Here is a 15942-nt window from a genome sequence, read left to right on the forward strand (position 1 = left end):
GCCATCAGGCTCTAAAGGGCGAAAATGTCACTCTGTCAAATTGGGGAATCTTGTCACAGTATCTTGTTAAAGTCTTGACAGTCTTAAGTTTGGTGGAGGACTAATTCTTTAAATTAACTACCTTTTGATTTCTGTTCCATTTAAATGAGTTGTCCATCTGATTCAGATTCATGGCTGGCAAATGGCAATTTACGTTTCTCTTCTGTTTGAACTAACGTTAGACCGGTTCATTGCAATTTCAAATTTTTATATATTTGATAAGCAATGTTTACTTCCATTACTGACTTATTAGAAGGTACAGATTCAACGAGAAGATTATTTTTCTATTCAGAAACCACAGTTAGGTTGTTTTTGTATTTCTTTTGTGTTAAACACTAAATAAGAGCTGACTTATTTGGCTGACAGGCAATTACTTACCCAAAACAGATTCAATTAACCATTCACACACAAAACCACAAAAGTGTTTACATTATACAAGACTGAAACTGTGTTCAACAATAAAGCTACTGACTCACAAAAAATTGACTGAGCAACTCCATCATAGATATTTCTTCTGTTAACATGAAGTAATGTGTTGAATGTCACAAATAATGCCAAAGAATAAATAAACAAATTTCAAACTTTGGTGAGTTGATGAAGAACTAAGTACATGTGAATTTATAATAACAACAAAGATTATAGAAAGTCCAATCCTAATTGACCTTTCGCTAAGCCCCGTCCCTTTGTGATGGTCCGACAAGCTATCGGAGTAAGCATGGAGCCCACACTGTAACTAACTGCACTCCCTGAAGAAATATTATCATATTTTTTGAAAAATGAAACAGTGATTCCAGAGAGAAGCAGACAGAGGGGTCTACAGTCTGTGTTTGAAGGATATATCCAGGATGTCAAACTGACTCAGCAGCAACAACAGGTTAAAAAGACAAAGATAGTTAGAAGCTAAAGCCGAACTATAGGCTACAGATCACAGTGTAAAAGTGAACCACCACATCACTGCTGATCGCCACACAAGACAATGAGGGATCTCCCCGGGAAGTCAAACAACATTCATCTGCACAATATGCGATGACACACAGCTGGTTGAATATCAGCAAAGTTTCCCTGCTTCCCTTCACTGGTTCCTGTACAGCAGGGTCGGACTTTGTTTCACTGTTATAATCATTAAAAAGCAAAAGCAGCATGTGTATACATTCAGTAGGCTATATCTTCAGTAGCTAGCTAGCTAACCCTACACTTTTCAGGGTTTGATTTTGGTTTTGGAACAGGGAAGAAACTTACGTCTTTTTCCAACCTCTCCAGGTAACGAGTATCATTAATACACGACGTGCCCCAGGCACAACATTTAGCTCCAAATCCACAAAACCAGCCTGAAAATGAAGGAAATCTGAAACAACATACTGCGTCAATGGAGCACAGTTGTGTTGGTGTTGGACCCTGGTTTGAGCCAGCCCGATGTTATGCTATGATTGGCCAGTCTATATCGGGGGGCAGGATTTAGCGAAAGGTCAATTAATACCCCAAGATCAGTAAAACTAACAGCTGATAGGATGAGCACCATCAATGTGAGGGAACTATTCTAAAAATTAACAAAAAAGTGACTATCAATAAAAATACAAAATAAAGATTTTTTTTTTGCTCTACTGCTCACCGCCATCTGCCAGCAAAGCTGACTGTCTGTGTCATTGACCACCAGGGACTATAAAGACTTGACTACACACCTCAATGCACAGCATACACAAGCCTCACATCCAGCAAGAGAATCAGACCCCACACTGAGCTTTTAGGGCAGCACTTTGCACCGTGTCCTTCAGAGAATGCCAAAGAGCGTTCGCCTCTCCTCCGCTCTCACAGTTAATCGATAGCACACTTTTCTGCCTTCTTAGTAAAAAGCAAAGAAGACTTCTGCTGCACCATGTATGCGTGTGTGTGTGTGTGTGTGTGTGCCTGATGAGTGTGTGTGAGTCGATGTGGCGTGTGATTGTGCATTCCCCAAACAACACATGGAGAAACCTGTGCAGACACACTTGTGGGAAAGTGCACACAAGCACACACACATACACACTCACCCCTTTATACTCAGACTTGCACACAGGAATCAAAATGCTTACACATTCTATCCATCACCCAGGCTGCTGGAATACAGGAGCATGGTAGGGTGCTGGCTGAGTAGATAAATCTATAAATCAGATTTGATGTTTCCTGTCTGCCCGCCCTCCTATTTCGGTGTGTGTGTTTCTCTCTGCCATGTACTCAGTCAGCATCTCTGTTCGTCCCAGACACAGATTAAAGAGCTGAAACTGATCTGCGATCAGCCATGCTGTAATCCCCTCCATGTTGGCCACCATCATTTCATCTCTAGACAACTGATAGAGACGCCAGCAGACAGGATGAGCATTTATTAAGTAATGATATTAAAACTAATTCCCAAATATTTCCATTTGGGATCACAATTTGGAAATGTGAAGCATACCGTGAATCTAAATGTTCTGCACTCATTAACCAACAGTTTAATGGGGAATTAATGAAATTCCAAATTAATCAACTGAGCTGCTAAAGGATTGACCTAACTCAATCTACAGCTGTGCTGCTGTCTTTAATATTGTCTTTGTGGCACTTTCAGTGGCTCTAAATTGAGCTCATTCTTAATAAACTCACACAGCATATATTAATTAGTAATTTGACCTTCTTCCACAAAGGTCAGGATTAACTGGAATTATTGCTGGAGAGCATATTAACAGACTGTACTGAGTGTGGGAGGAGGCGTGGTGGCAGAAAAAGAAATATACTACATTCCAGTAGAGGAAAATGTCTCAGTCGCTGAAACAATTTCAGGAATTTCAGAACTTTATTTTTTGCAAGCAGAATCTGGTTCACGTATTAATTCATTGGCCACAGTTCCTACCCTAAAAGAGTCCAGGCAGCTGATGCACATTTCACTGAGCCAGTAAGTGCAGAGGTAGAGTTGGCAGTAATGAAAATCACTGACTAATCAAATACAAGCTATACAGGAATCTAATTTAGGAGACTGCTATTTCTACATAGAACTAGTTGATTGATAAAGAGCAAAAGGCACTAGCAAGAGGAATCGAGGACACCTGCTGTCTTACTGTGCCATTTAGTTGGCTGATGTGTTGCACCTGTTGTTGATTCCTTGCAGAGAAATTTCACTCTGTCTTCAAGAAAATTTTCCACTACACACAATAAAGCTCAAGATGTCTGTGAAGGCATTCAAAGCAGGGCTGAAGCCACTCTGAGCAAAAAATCCTGGATGCTGTGAAACTGACATAAGAGGAGCTGCGTTGTGGTCGCTTTTGTACATGTAACGGTTATGTCAGCATTGTTTAGACTTGATTTTCCAGACAGCTTTAAGAAGAGGTGAAATGTACATAAAGAGGAGACGGGTACAGACAGCAAGATAAGGAGAGACAAAATGGTAAAGGAAAGTCAGATGACAAAGATATGAATGGGTAAGCGATGTGAAAAGAGACAGAAACAAGGTGGCATTAAATAGAGAGAGAGAAGAATGAAGTGGAAAAGAATAAGAGGCAACCTGAGTGAATAAAATAGTCTGGAGTGCGAAAGAGAGAAATGAGGGATGGAGAGAGACAAGTATACAGACAAAGATAGATGGAGACTGAGAGGGGGGGAAAAGGAAGGCAGAGAGAAGGCAGGTGAAAGGAAGGTATAAAGAGGAAGCAGTGACCCCTGTCTGACTAATCTTAGCCTATGCTGTAACAGCACCTTGAACCAAAGCTAATGGACCACATCCACATCTAGCCTCAGCTCTCTTTTTCTCCAACTTATACACACAAAGCTATTTTTTATCAGACAAGTGCCCACACCTACACACACACACCTAACCCCTGCTATACACAGATATATATATACTGACACATACAAGTATGTGGTCACCTGAAGCACCTCAACTCAACCTACACACACGCAAAGGTGTGTTTAAGCCAAGGCAGGCGGTTTGACCTTCAGTCTCTGTACAAACAGGTTTCCTGTACATGTACTGTACAGTAGAGACAGAAAAGCAAAATTACATCACAGGCCAATTCTGTGGATCACTATCAGGGCCAGTTCAGGCAGATTTTTCTGGACTGGTACAGGCTAATACAAAGCAAAATTAGATCCTTTCTTTACTGAACATCTAAGCTTGCTAGTGGTGCAGGCCTGCTCTCCTTAATGACAGCCTACAGTGCAGCATTTCACTGCACATGTGAGTGAAATTTAGAGTGATGACAATAATTATTTGGACGCACTGGTGACATCCAGGTTGGCAGAGCACACAGATTTATACACAGGTTTGTAAACTCAGACTCTAATCTTTCCTTTCTTATGAGCAAAAAGCAGTGTGCAAAACCTTTAGGCAGCAACTTCTTAATTTAACCCGAAGCTTTTGGCAATTGAAATGACTGACGCCAGTTGCAGCAGGTCACATAAGTTGTTGCTAAGTAAAGAGGCTAAATTATATTTCAACATGGAGCTGGCTGAGCAGACAGCTAGCAGGTAACGGTGCTAACTTAGGGCTGAAAGAGCTACCAGTGTTACCAGAGGAAAACCATACAGTGGGCGATGCTCTTCCACAATGATGCCGTCTCAATTTATCAGTGGTAACCATCATTATCAGCGCAATGCAGAGTGGCTACGATGAGCTAGCCAGTGGGATACACACATGCACTGACCATCTTACCACAACAAACCACATAAAGGCTCAGATTTTAACAAATACAGAGGTAGCATGACTTCATTTCCTGCTCAGGATGCATGGTTGTTCACTGCTCTGAATGTTGCATGCAGAAACTTTAAAGTTGTTTGAGCGAGTAACTTGATGGCAGGCCAAAATTCAACTTGTCTGTTTTAGGTTCTCTCTGCAAGCCGGCGTCTCTACTCTGCCAAAGAATGTTATGAGTTCAAAGAAGCAACAGAGTAACACCACCATACAACTGCAAACAGACTGTGAGCAGAGTGTTTTTGTTGCCCCAAACACTTTAACAGAGCGATAGGTCTTCCCTCTAGCAGATCATGTGACATCAGTGTCAGGAATCGCATTCCTCCATTTAAACCTACCTCGATATTAATCAATAATAAGTGAAATAACTTTCTAGTTTTGAATCAGGACCTTCAGTATTTGGATCAAGTAGCTTGTGAGAAATAAAGGTGGTAACATTTAGAAGGCTTCACCTGTTAGTTCAACATGTCAGGTACATATCTAATGCATATTTAAATTGTTATCAGCAAACACCCAATACTGAACAAGTCAGATAACAATCCTTGTGTTAGTGGCAATCCTGCTAGAGGTTGTCCCAAGACTATGTTGAGAACAGGTCTGTCTGACATCCCAATTACTGTGGACCTTAACCACTGTTTCCTCCTGGCTGAGTCTGTCCAAACACACTTACATATACACACATACTGCACAAGAACATGTGCACACAATGCATGCTAACTAAGTGTTTCTACACACTCAAATCCACTTACACACACACACAGTACACCCAGGGAACACAATGATTGTTTGTCCATTTACAGCACAGAGCGAGACATCCAAACATACATGCACACACATCCACACACTCAGCAACATATTCCCCACTAAGCCAAGTCTATTGTGGTGCAGTGGTGTAATTTTAGCAGGAAAGCTGGTCGCATGTAACGAGGCGGACAACTCCAGGTTGCCCTTCCAGTTACATGTCATCTCCTCTTCATTATCTTCCTCCTCTTTAATTCCACAAACACTCATACAGTGCATGCACCACAATGAAACACACACAGTCAGACCAAGCCATGCACGTGGTCAGGACATGAACACGCGTACACTGTAGCCTCACCATGCCGAAATAGAGATACACACAGAAATACACAGGTTATGTTTTCCAAGTGACTTGCTGGCTACAGTGTGTTCCCATTCTGCCTCTGTGCTTTTCCTCTGAGTCTAAGGAGAAAAAAGAGGAGTGTTTCTTCAATGGAAGTAGCCCAAAGATTAATTCACTTAATCTTGGGCTGTAAATGGGGTATTCAAGCGGCTTAAAAAACAAATTGAATGCAAAGGCTGAGAGTAATAACATTTGTCTTAGCTGCGGCACAATGCCCTTTTCCACCGCACTCTTCCACATGAGCTGGTGGCTAGATTTCCAACATCCATTATGACAGAAAGGGACTTGTGCATACGCACATGTACGTACATGCACAGTCTGACAAACACACAAACTCTCTCTCACACACACATATACACACATTGTGACTATGCTACCTACTGCATGCATGGAGCGCCAAAAAGATGTAAAAGACAGACATAGTGAAACTCCCTATCAATGATTGGAAAGTATGGCTGTGCGTGCTTCAGAGAGACAGTTGTACAGATGTTGGTCTGTGGTTTTTTAATGTGTAATCCCCAGATTTATCATGTCACCCATCAGGCATGTGCAGATCAAAGGGTTAATGTTGCAGAATATAGGTTAAACTAAGAGGGAACAAGCAAAAGCAACAGTTTAATTATCCACTGACAATAAACTCGATGCACCTCCAATAATTCAAGGATTACAGCTTTATATTGCTAGATCACTGGCAAACTCTGGGCTAATGACTTAGTAATGTACGCTGATTATTTTTACATGAGCAATAAGTAATTAGTTAATGTAATTAGCTCAAAGTCTCATTAAATCACTGTACTCACTATGTAATGTGCCCACTATGACTGAATAATGTATGTATGATTAATCTGTGTTTCCCATGCCATCAACATCTCTTCTGTAATGTTGTAGCAAACTGATACTTTGATATGTACAATGACACTCACGTCAAAGGAAGGTGTTTTATGTCAATTAAAGTCTGACATAATTTGAGGATGTCTGCTTATGAAGAGCAGCAGGCACAATAAATAGTACAGCAGTATAGTGTTATTTGGAGATCACATTGTGACACAATTACATCTCTCTGCAATTCTGATTATCACATTTTTCATGAGAAGATAAACATATTATTAATAACTTGTTTGGTTTGGTAAACCCCTATTCTTGATATGTTATTTTCCTTTGACCTATCTGTGCATACACTTGGCATGTTACTGTGAATCAATCTTGCCTCCCAAGTCAGGGACCACATCAGCCATGCCTGAAAGCTCAAAACAGTGATTACAGAAATTATTATATTACCTTAATAATAGTGCCCGAGTTAATTACCAGCGGGACGTGGAGCAAACACAAAGCAAAAACGATAGAACAAAAAATAACGATCTGGAGAGCCATCCCAGAACAGACCACTGAGGAGTTTACTGCCTCTATGTGGTACGGGAACTCAAAGTGGAAGCACCTGAAACTACAGCACCCATGTTCTGAAATTAAATCAGTCAATGACTAATGAGAGTTTGTGCTTTAAAACAGCAATATATACTGAAGCAATGACATGCCACTGTAATTAAAATGTGCAGCAAATTTTCAATAAATGCTCTAGGTTTATCAATAACAATAAAAGCAAACAATAGTACATTTGATTTTCTGTCAAGTAATATCATGCCTCTAGCATTAATATAGACTTTCAGTCACCTGTTGCATCAGCAAACCTGCATTTATTGGTGATTTTATAACACTCCCGAGGTGGCTGATACAATTATAACAAGACCAAAGTCATCCGACCAGAAATACCTGCCCACCAAGGCAGATTCAGCCCCTGGCAGCAGATTCACAAGCTACGTAAAGCATGATTGCATGATGACAGTATTTGACGTGTGGGATGCCAGTGAGGGATCATGTCCTTATTGTTGCACTAGTAATTTTAATTATTCACACTGATGCTCTTCAACAGCATGCACAATGGTTATAACACTCTATGCTCCATTCAGTGTGTCTAAACCTTCTCCCTGCCACAGCCAGAGGTGACTGCCCAGTTTCACTGTCTGCTGCTTTTGACACTGTTGTTTTGACATTGATGATTTGGGTCAAATTCACTTTTACTGCTCTTAACTGCTCTTTTTAGCACCTCCAGTACCTTGGTGGAGCTCAATTCTGGCATTCACCCAAGATTAATCTAGGCCAGATGTTGTCCCTATCTATTAGCTTCCTCTTAAGTGATTTAACTGGAACATTTGAGGCTAAACAAACAACATTTCAAATCCATTCTGTACAGTTTTGGTAGACATCTCAGTCTATTTTAAGCTCACAGGGAAATAAACAGGGAGGAAAACATGGTGGGCTGGACTTGTATTTCATCCGCGGACTGACAGTAAACAAGGTGGTTTATTTTTGGGAGCTGAAGTATGTTGTTGTTCTTAATCTTAATACAGGTTTATTTTAACCGGTGGTGCACCTTTTGTCTGTATTAAATTTAAGCATGACATTTTTCTCAGTACATATCCAGAAGCTATGAAGTTGTAAAACCAGCATTACCATGACATACCTTCAGGTGTATAGATGTCCTCAATACTTATGTGCAAGGCCAACATTTCGGGAATGCGTAGCTTACATCCCTGATAGGCATAATTGTAAAAGGGTAATGAATGTCTCATTGCTCATGGGAAGGTCTCAAATCCAAGGCTAGAATTATGATTTTTAGTGATACTGGACTCATGCCAGACAAACATGTGGCGTCAACTCTGTGCCTGACTGTGTTTAATTCCTGTCTCTTGTTGGCCCTTGTTGTACATTAATGAAGGGGGGTTGTTCATGGTATATTCTGGGGTCATGTGGTATTTTTACATACTTATAAACATATATTTCATGAGAGGTACATATTGCAATCTTGTGTGTATGTTACTGGTCTCATAAACAGCCATTCAGTGGCATCAGAGTGGAGTTTGACCTGTGTATGAACCATTGTACTAAAGGGCCAGAGAATAAGGTTGTTTTTGCCAAAACAAGAACACTTGTCGGAAAGTTCTTGGCCCAGGAGTGAGATCTGAATTTCCTGTCATCGTGCCAGGAATATGTTAACTTCACAGCTGTCGGCTGATACAGGTGTGTCTGTGTGTGTGTGTGTGTGTGTGTGTGTGTGTGTGTGTGTGTGTGTAAGACATAGACAAAGATGTGACGTCAACTCTGTGCCTGACTGTGTATAATTCCTGTCTCTCTCCCCAGTCTGGCTTGGCCCTTGTTATACTTTAATAAAGGCATTTCTTCTATTTTATTATTTGCATTATTTTATAATACCTTGTTGTATTCTGTATCCCCTGACACTTTGTAATCATAGTGCAGGTCTTTAGAGACTAATTTAAAATGATGATGATGATGAGGATGACCACAATAATGGTGATGACGATGCAGTACAATAAGCGGAGTAGGTGGATAAAAGGACATCCACATCAACTGAAAAAGCAATTATGGCGGCAGTTATATGATCAATCAAGTTGTTAGAAAGCCAGGTATCACCGAAGTGAAATGCAGTATTAAGTGACACAGCCCGGTCCATCTTCCGACTGATGCAACTGCAGATTATAATAACAACAGTAATATTGAACGACAAGGTGTCAGAGGAAATCCTCGCCTCCTGAGCATCTTTCCTTGAGCTGTCTCTCCTCATCCTTCTCTCATTTCTGATAAATGCTGCCTCTTCCCTTGTCCTTCTCTCTTCCTCCTCCTATCCCGCCGGCCCACTCTCCATCTTAGAGACCCTTGTCTAACGAGGTGGACAGATTCTGACGGGTTCTAATGAGAACACATTCCACTAGAATAACTTTCAGATCCTGCACATTTGCACACATGTGCACACACACACTTACAGTGCCTCATACAGACAAGCGTGCATGCAAATATGTGTACTTTTAAATGTATAATAACACATTTGTGGGGGTTATGTTTCCAATGAATGCATGTAACGTAAGCAACATTTAATGACCTGGACAGGTCTCTGTGTGTGAGCTGCATGGTGTGGGCCTCCGTGTGTGCGGGAGTGTGTGTGTGCATGTTACGATACTGACATTGTTAAGGGAATTATGCTGCATGACTTGTCAGTGCACATTTGTATCACTGTGGCCTTGCTCCCATGATGAAACATAGATAGCCTTGCAGTAGCATTCACTTTCAAGAGAGAAATTTTACTTCTTCAAGGAGACCTATACAGCAGTCCAAGTGAAGCACTGACAGGGAATCAAAAAAAAAGAAAGAAAGAAAGAAAACAGTCATGTCATGATGCTCTGGCTCTGACAATTCATTTCTTACTGTTAGATGTTTGCTGTGCTTGTGATCTATGACACTAATAAAAAAATCAGCAGAGTGCCTCTAACATGTGAAGATGAATGCTTTAGCGATAAATTTTGTACGTTGGAATACCTATTTTGAAAAGTCCAAGGGTGAAGGCTTTTCAGTGAACATGTGGTATATTACAGTGATGTGTCACCATGCAACTTAGGAAGATATCCTTGTCTGGTCATATTCATAGACATCTATTGTGGACTGCTGTGAAATGAAGCAATTCTTATTCCTTATGCTATGAAAATAACATGCTTTTTCATTCATTTCGCTTTCAGTGGGATAAAATATTCATACTCTGATGGGGCAAACAAATTTTACGAGCTGTACATGACTGAAAGAGGAGAACGCAGTGTGGCTGTGTGTTTGGCTGCGATTCACGTCAGTCTGGTTGTTGCAGTGGACACCAGAGTAGGTGCTGGTGTAAGAGTTTGCGCGCACAAACACACGCATCACATTACTCCCTTGAAAAGTGGCAAGTAGGGACTTTTCGTCAAACACACTAGTAATCAGGAGTGGGATGAGAAGGGGACAGATTGTGAGGGGAGAGACTGAGTAGCTGAAAAAGAAGACGAGGAGGAAAGTGATTATGGCTCGATGATAAAACCACTGAGGAGAGCAAAGTAGGGATAGAGAGAATTAGAGATATTTAGGGAGAGAGAAAAGGGCAGGAGGCAGGAGGGAAAGAAACAGAATGAAATAATAAGAGTAAGACTAGGGAATTAGAAGACAAAATGGGAAGGAGGAGGAGCAAGAGAAGTCATCAGTGGTAGGATAAGACAGTTTTTTTAGATGTTTTAAAGAGGCATAAAGACAGGTGAGAAGGGGAAGGAGAGTGAGGGAAAGAATCTGAGGGACATATACTGAAAACAGAGGGAGTGCAAAGGAGCGATAGGCCAAAAAAAACAGGAGGAAGAGAGCAATTTAGACAGGGGGGACAGGTCACAAGAGAAAAATGGCAATTAACAACTAGACCTTGTTTCCTAACTCTGGCTCGCTTGACTTGACGCATGATAAATCTAGCATGGACACAAACACACACACGCACACCCAAAACCCAGGCAGGCGCACACATATAAATACACAGGAGCCAAACAACGCTAAACAGCAAGTATTGAGCTGATCTAATCTGAGCCAAACCAGTCTGCTTCCTCCAGCTCTAATCCTATTATAACCACCTCCTACTGGGAGCCATCACACACAAAATCAAGACACTGGGCTACACAACTGGCATCAGGTGATGATATGATAATAACCACAGTGACTCATCTGTTGACAGTAGAAATGAGAGATACTTATTTTTCATTACTGTGGTAGGGACTCTGAGGACGTACCAGATTATTATCTTGTTTCCTTTGGATCAGCCACGACCACTCACATCTTAAAATTAGCCACTTGGATACAAAAGCTGCAGCTGAATTGGCTTCCCTTAGTCCTACTTCAGTTAATGGGAAGAACAATTAACGCCTCAAACTCAACTACGAAGGTTTGAGTTGCTGGATGCAAGTGGATACTTTCGTTTGGTTTCACGCTGTATAAAATAAATTATATTGGCGAACAGAAAACCCTGTCCTGCCCTGTGTGGCCCTGGAGGTGTAACCAGACTGATGTCTATGTCAAATGGCCTGGCAAGCTTAATGAGATGAGAGAAGGCTAATCTGATTCTATATCAGACAGGCTCTAGGGGCATCCCATTTAGCCACCCACAGTGTCACTAACACACTGACTTAAAGGCACATCCTTTACTTTTCACACACTGCTGCTGAGAATGTTTAAAATTTAAACCCTGTCCTTTACACGGAAAGTGACGAACAGCGAGGGTGCAAGGCAGGGCAGCAGAGTTCAAGGCTAATTAAAGGACAGATTTGCGGTTTCAAACAATGAGGTTGAAGTAAATTGTTGACATCCATGAATACTTTACGACTGGGCCAAATATCTGTGGATATAAAATATACTTCAAGTACAGTATGTCACACATTAATACACATATTCCTGTCAGAAATCTGCCACATGAACCATCATCATCAGAGAAATGTGTTAATTTGAATTGCAAATAGAAAAAACAATGTCCTGATGATTAAGACACATCATGGCCTCAAATTTACACACTGTACATCAACAACTCATTACAGCATACAGCTGAAGTACAAGGACAAATACAATGTACCTTTCTTCAGTTGTGTGAGCGCCTGTGGCTGCGTTTGCACTTTTGTTCTTACGTGCGTCCGATCTCTGAGTGTTCTTCTATGCTTTTATGTATCTGCGTGTATGTTCATTTCCTTCTCCCACACCTCAATAGATGTTCCGCACTTGATGTCACCGTTCTAGCCAATTAAATGATACTGGAATGTAACATAAAAGTGACAGACAATTTAGGACGAGGTTGCGTAGGCGAAAATCCCTGGATTATTGTTCAACATACAAGCGTTCATGGAACCACACATGCATGCATGTATACATGAACAAACCTATATAGACATGTGTAAAACACACTAAATCTCTCTCTATCAATCCCTCCTTCTTTCTTTCATTGGCTCACATACCTCATAGAAGCATTTTCAGTGTGCACTTGGGAGACTCCACACAGTCGGCGGGTCAACCAGACCATTGACTTTTACACTGTGAGTGCGTCTGCCCCGGTAGGATGGAAATGTTAATCTTTTTTTAGTCCATGCCTCAGACCATTGGTCACAATGCCATCGTCTATTCCCCCGTGTGTTCCACATCTAGTCCCTGAAGAGGGATAAAGTCAGCACTCAGATTTGTGCTCAGCAGTGGAACTGCTGGTCTGATTCAACATGCTGTTTGTATGACATTCGCTCTCTCGCTCCGTTACACAACACTTCAGATACAAATCATACCCTGATCCTTCTCCGCACATGCATGTCCCTATTGTGTCGTATTGTTGTCTTGTAATTTGTAATGCAACATAGATTTAGAGTAATGAAGTGTTATTGGATTTCTTAATCAAAAATGCATATAAATGGTGTGTGATATACAAAACTCATATGAGAATTTGCAAAACACTCAGTTTACAGCAACTTTTTCTTTCTTATTTTTGCCTCAAGCACTATCACTTTAAACACTTGAGGGGCTTATAATTTTATGTAGCAGCCTGGAAATTAAAATAAACACGTATCTATGAACATCTATATGATAAGAAAACATTTAGATAGAGTTTCTAGTTTGAAAATTCAACAGGTTTTATATTTTATTCATTACAAGTCTGTAAATGAACCTTGTTCAAGCCCCCAGCTGGAGTTTTCTTTAACAAGGCACTGAATCTCTAGCTGCTCTGGGGACACTGATGGTGACCCAGTCAGACCTGCATATTGATGGGAGCAGGAGGATTGAGGATTTCCATAAAGGGATCGATAAAGTTTAATAAATAAAGTGTTGTCACTATGGCACCTATTCGCTTTGAGGTCGCTTTTGGGTGCAACAGCTTTTGTGAAAGAAAAACGCACCGCCCATCCCCTCTAACTCTCCGTATCTCTTTCTCCTCTGAAGCACACGCTGACGTGCACACGTATATATGTGTCTATCTATCTGTGCACGCACGCGCGCGCGCACACGCAAACGGCTCGCGGTGCCGTCTCACCGTTGTTGTCTGTCGGATGGGATGATTAATGAGGCGCGTCCCCGGACACATTCATCCGGGACCCGAGAAGCCCTGGCGATCACCGGGGGAATCAGTCACACAGTCACACCGGCTCAGCCACCGTCAGCAACATCGGAATGACACCGAACCAAGTGGAGATGATCCCGGGGAAATACAGAGCCACACATAAGCGATCATTTTAGGTCGGGCAGACCCAATTATAGCACATTAAAACCCCCAAATATCAGGGTGATGGTAAGTTTCACAATATAGTAAATACCATACCATACATTGAGCATGCATAATAAGCCTTACAACATAAACAGGTACTCTGAACCTACTGGAACATGTCAATGAGACTTTATGCAATTTCATGTCATGTGTAAACAAATTCTCGATACTAAAATTAGGCTACAGGTAGGCCTAGATGATATGCAAAGAGATAATCTTATCTAAAATAAACCCAGTCTTTGCACTAGAGGTGTGTATTGTATGCTGATCCATGTAAGTTGTCTCCAAGTTTTCCAATGATCGTTTGCTAAAATAAAATAAAGTTGGCTAAAATGGGCCCTGGTGATAGAGTTGAGACTAATCAAAATTCAAACCGCACTGAAACTTCATGAACGACCCAAATTAGATTGCAAAAGCAATAAGCTCAAAATTAGAAATGCTTAATGTGCGTCTGGGTCACTGACAGGTCCACCAGACCATAACTCCCATTCAACGACACCTCTGTATTTGGGTTTCTTTTGGGGGGAAATCCAGTGCAATGGTCTAAAGACAAACACAATGATCTTACATAATGTTAATCCCCAAAATCCTGAAAGGGCTGACAGAGAGAGAAATAGCCATTTGTGAAATGGTTTCAGACTGACCGTCTCTTACATGCACTCTGCCCCGGGATTGAGACCGCACAAAAGACAGCAAACCTCAGCTGACACGCTGAAATGTCAGTCAGTAATCCAGCATTTTCTGGAAGCCCTAAAAACCCGCGATCAGACTCACCCAACGGGCATGAAATCCCGGGCGCTAAAATCAATGGACTGGAGATCCCGAGGAGTTAACACGTGTAGTTCTGAACTTAGAAGGTAAACCCCGCTCCCGCTCCCTTTCCCCGGCGCAGCCTGGCTCTTAAGCTCCGGAGAGCTTCCCAGCTGGCACTACCGTGGGGATACCTGCAGCCCAGCCGGTGAGAGCACCTCTCTGCCTCTGCTGTTTGGCTCCAGAGACAGACTCAGTCTGCTTCCCACCCATACCCACACTATCACGTTCAGCGCTGGGAGGAAAGAAAAATAAGGATGACAACTTACGGGTTGTTGGCAAAGCTCCGTGCACCCAGTTGACATGGCTGAAAATCCACAAAGCGACCGGCAGTAACAGCGTCAATCCCCGGGCAGGACGGTGCCGGTGCATCTTCACGGCCGGTGTGGACGCAGCAGAGCGGGCGCGGGGAGAGGAAACACTCAGAACAAAAATAGCGGGGTGGTGGTAACGCCAGTCGGTCCGTCAGACTCGCTTCGCAGTTGAGGACTGGCGGAGAGGAGCCTGGCTGCACGGACTCTCTCCCTCACTCTCACCCCTCTCTTTCTCTCTCTCTCTCTCTCTGTATATCTCCCTCTCTCTCCAATAAAGAGATGATGTAAGGATCGCGCCGACTAACAGCCTGGCCTGTACTTGCAAGCGCAACGCACTTCTCTCTGCAGCTATTTCGCCTCCTTGTTTAGCTATTCCCGATTAAAACAAAACATCAACAACCGTGCCTCCACCTGCACAGGACGAGGGCGGCTGGGTGCGACTGTAGAGTACACTATAGGCTCCAGTAGTTCAAGGAGGCATGACTGTGCGCAGCTCAAATCCACTGAACTGATTTCTCCTCTCCAGCGCTCCTGTGCGCTGTCCGCGGTGCTGAACTTATCTCAGTCTTTCTGCCTCTCTCTCTCTCTCTCTCCCCCTCTCTAAATGTCTTTCCGTTTCTTATAGCCAGACAGTGCCCCCCTCCTTCTCTAGGTGGTGGTAGCCTTGTTCTGGGTGCATTCGTCTCCTTTCACCACACCAAAAGCTCTGCCAAAAATTTCACACGACCTTCAGCCACTCTCTAAGTTTCATGCTTTTTGGTTAAGTGCAGTAATGAGGATTCACCAACAAACAGTCCTCAGC

General features: G+C 42.2%; 1 protein-coding gene across 2 annotated transcripts in view; it reads right to left on the reverse strand.

Annotated features, from left to right (window-relative positions):
• The window catches only part of cntnap2a (contactin associated protein 2a), a 465407-nt gene extending 450040 nt beyond the window's left edge, over window positions 1-15367 (reverse strand). For both annotated transcript variants that reach the window (XM_033639118.2, XM_033639119.2), the window contains exon 1: window positions 15096-15367. In XM_033639118.2, coding sequence (XP_033495009.1) covers window positions 15096-15198 — 103 coding nt within the window. In that variant the 5' untranslated portion in view covers window positions 15199-15367. The remainder of the gene's footprint in view (window positions 1-15095) is intronic.
• Window positions 15368-15942: the final 575 nt, after the last annotated feature.

The sequence above is a fragment of the Epinephelus lanceolatus genome, chromosome 20 (genome assembly GCF_041903045.1).
Source record: "Epinephelus lanceolatus isolate andai-2023 chromosome 20, ASM4190304v1, whole genome shotgun sequence".
Lineage (NCBI taxonomy): Eukaryota > Metazoa > Chordata > Actinopteri > Perciformes > Serranidae > Epinephelus > Epinephelus lanceolatus.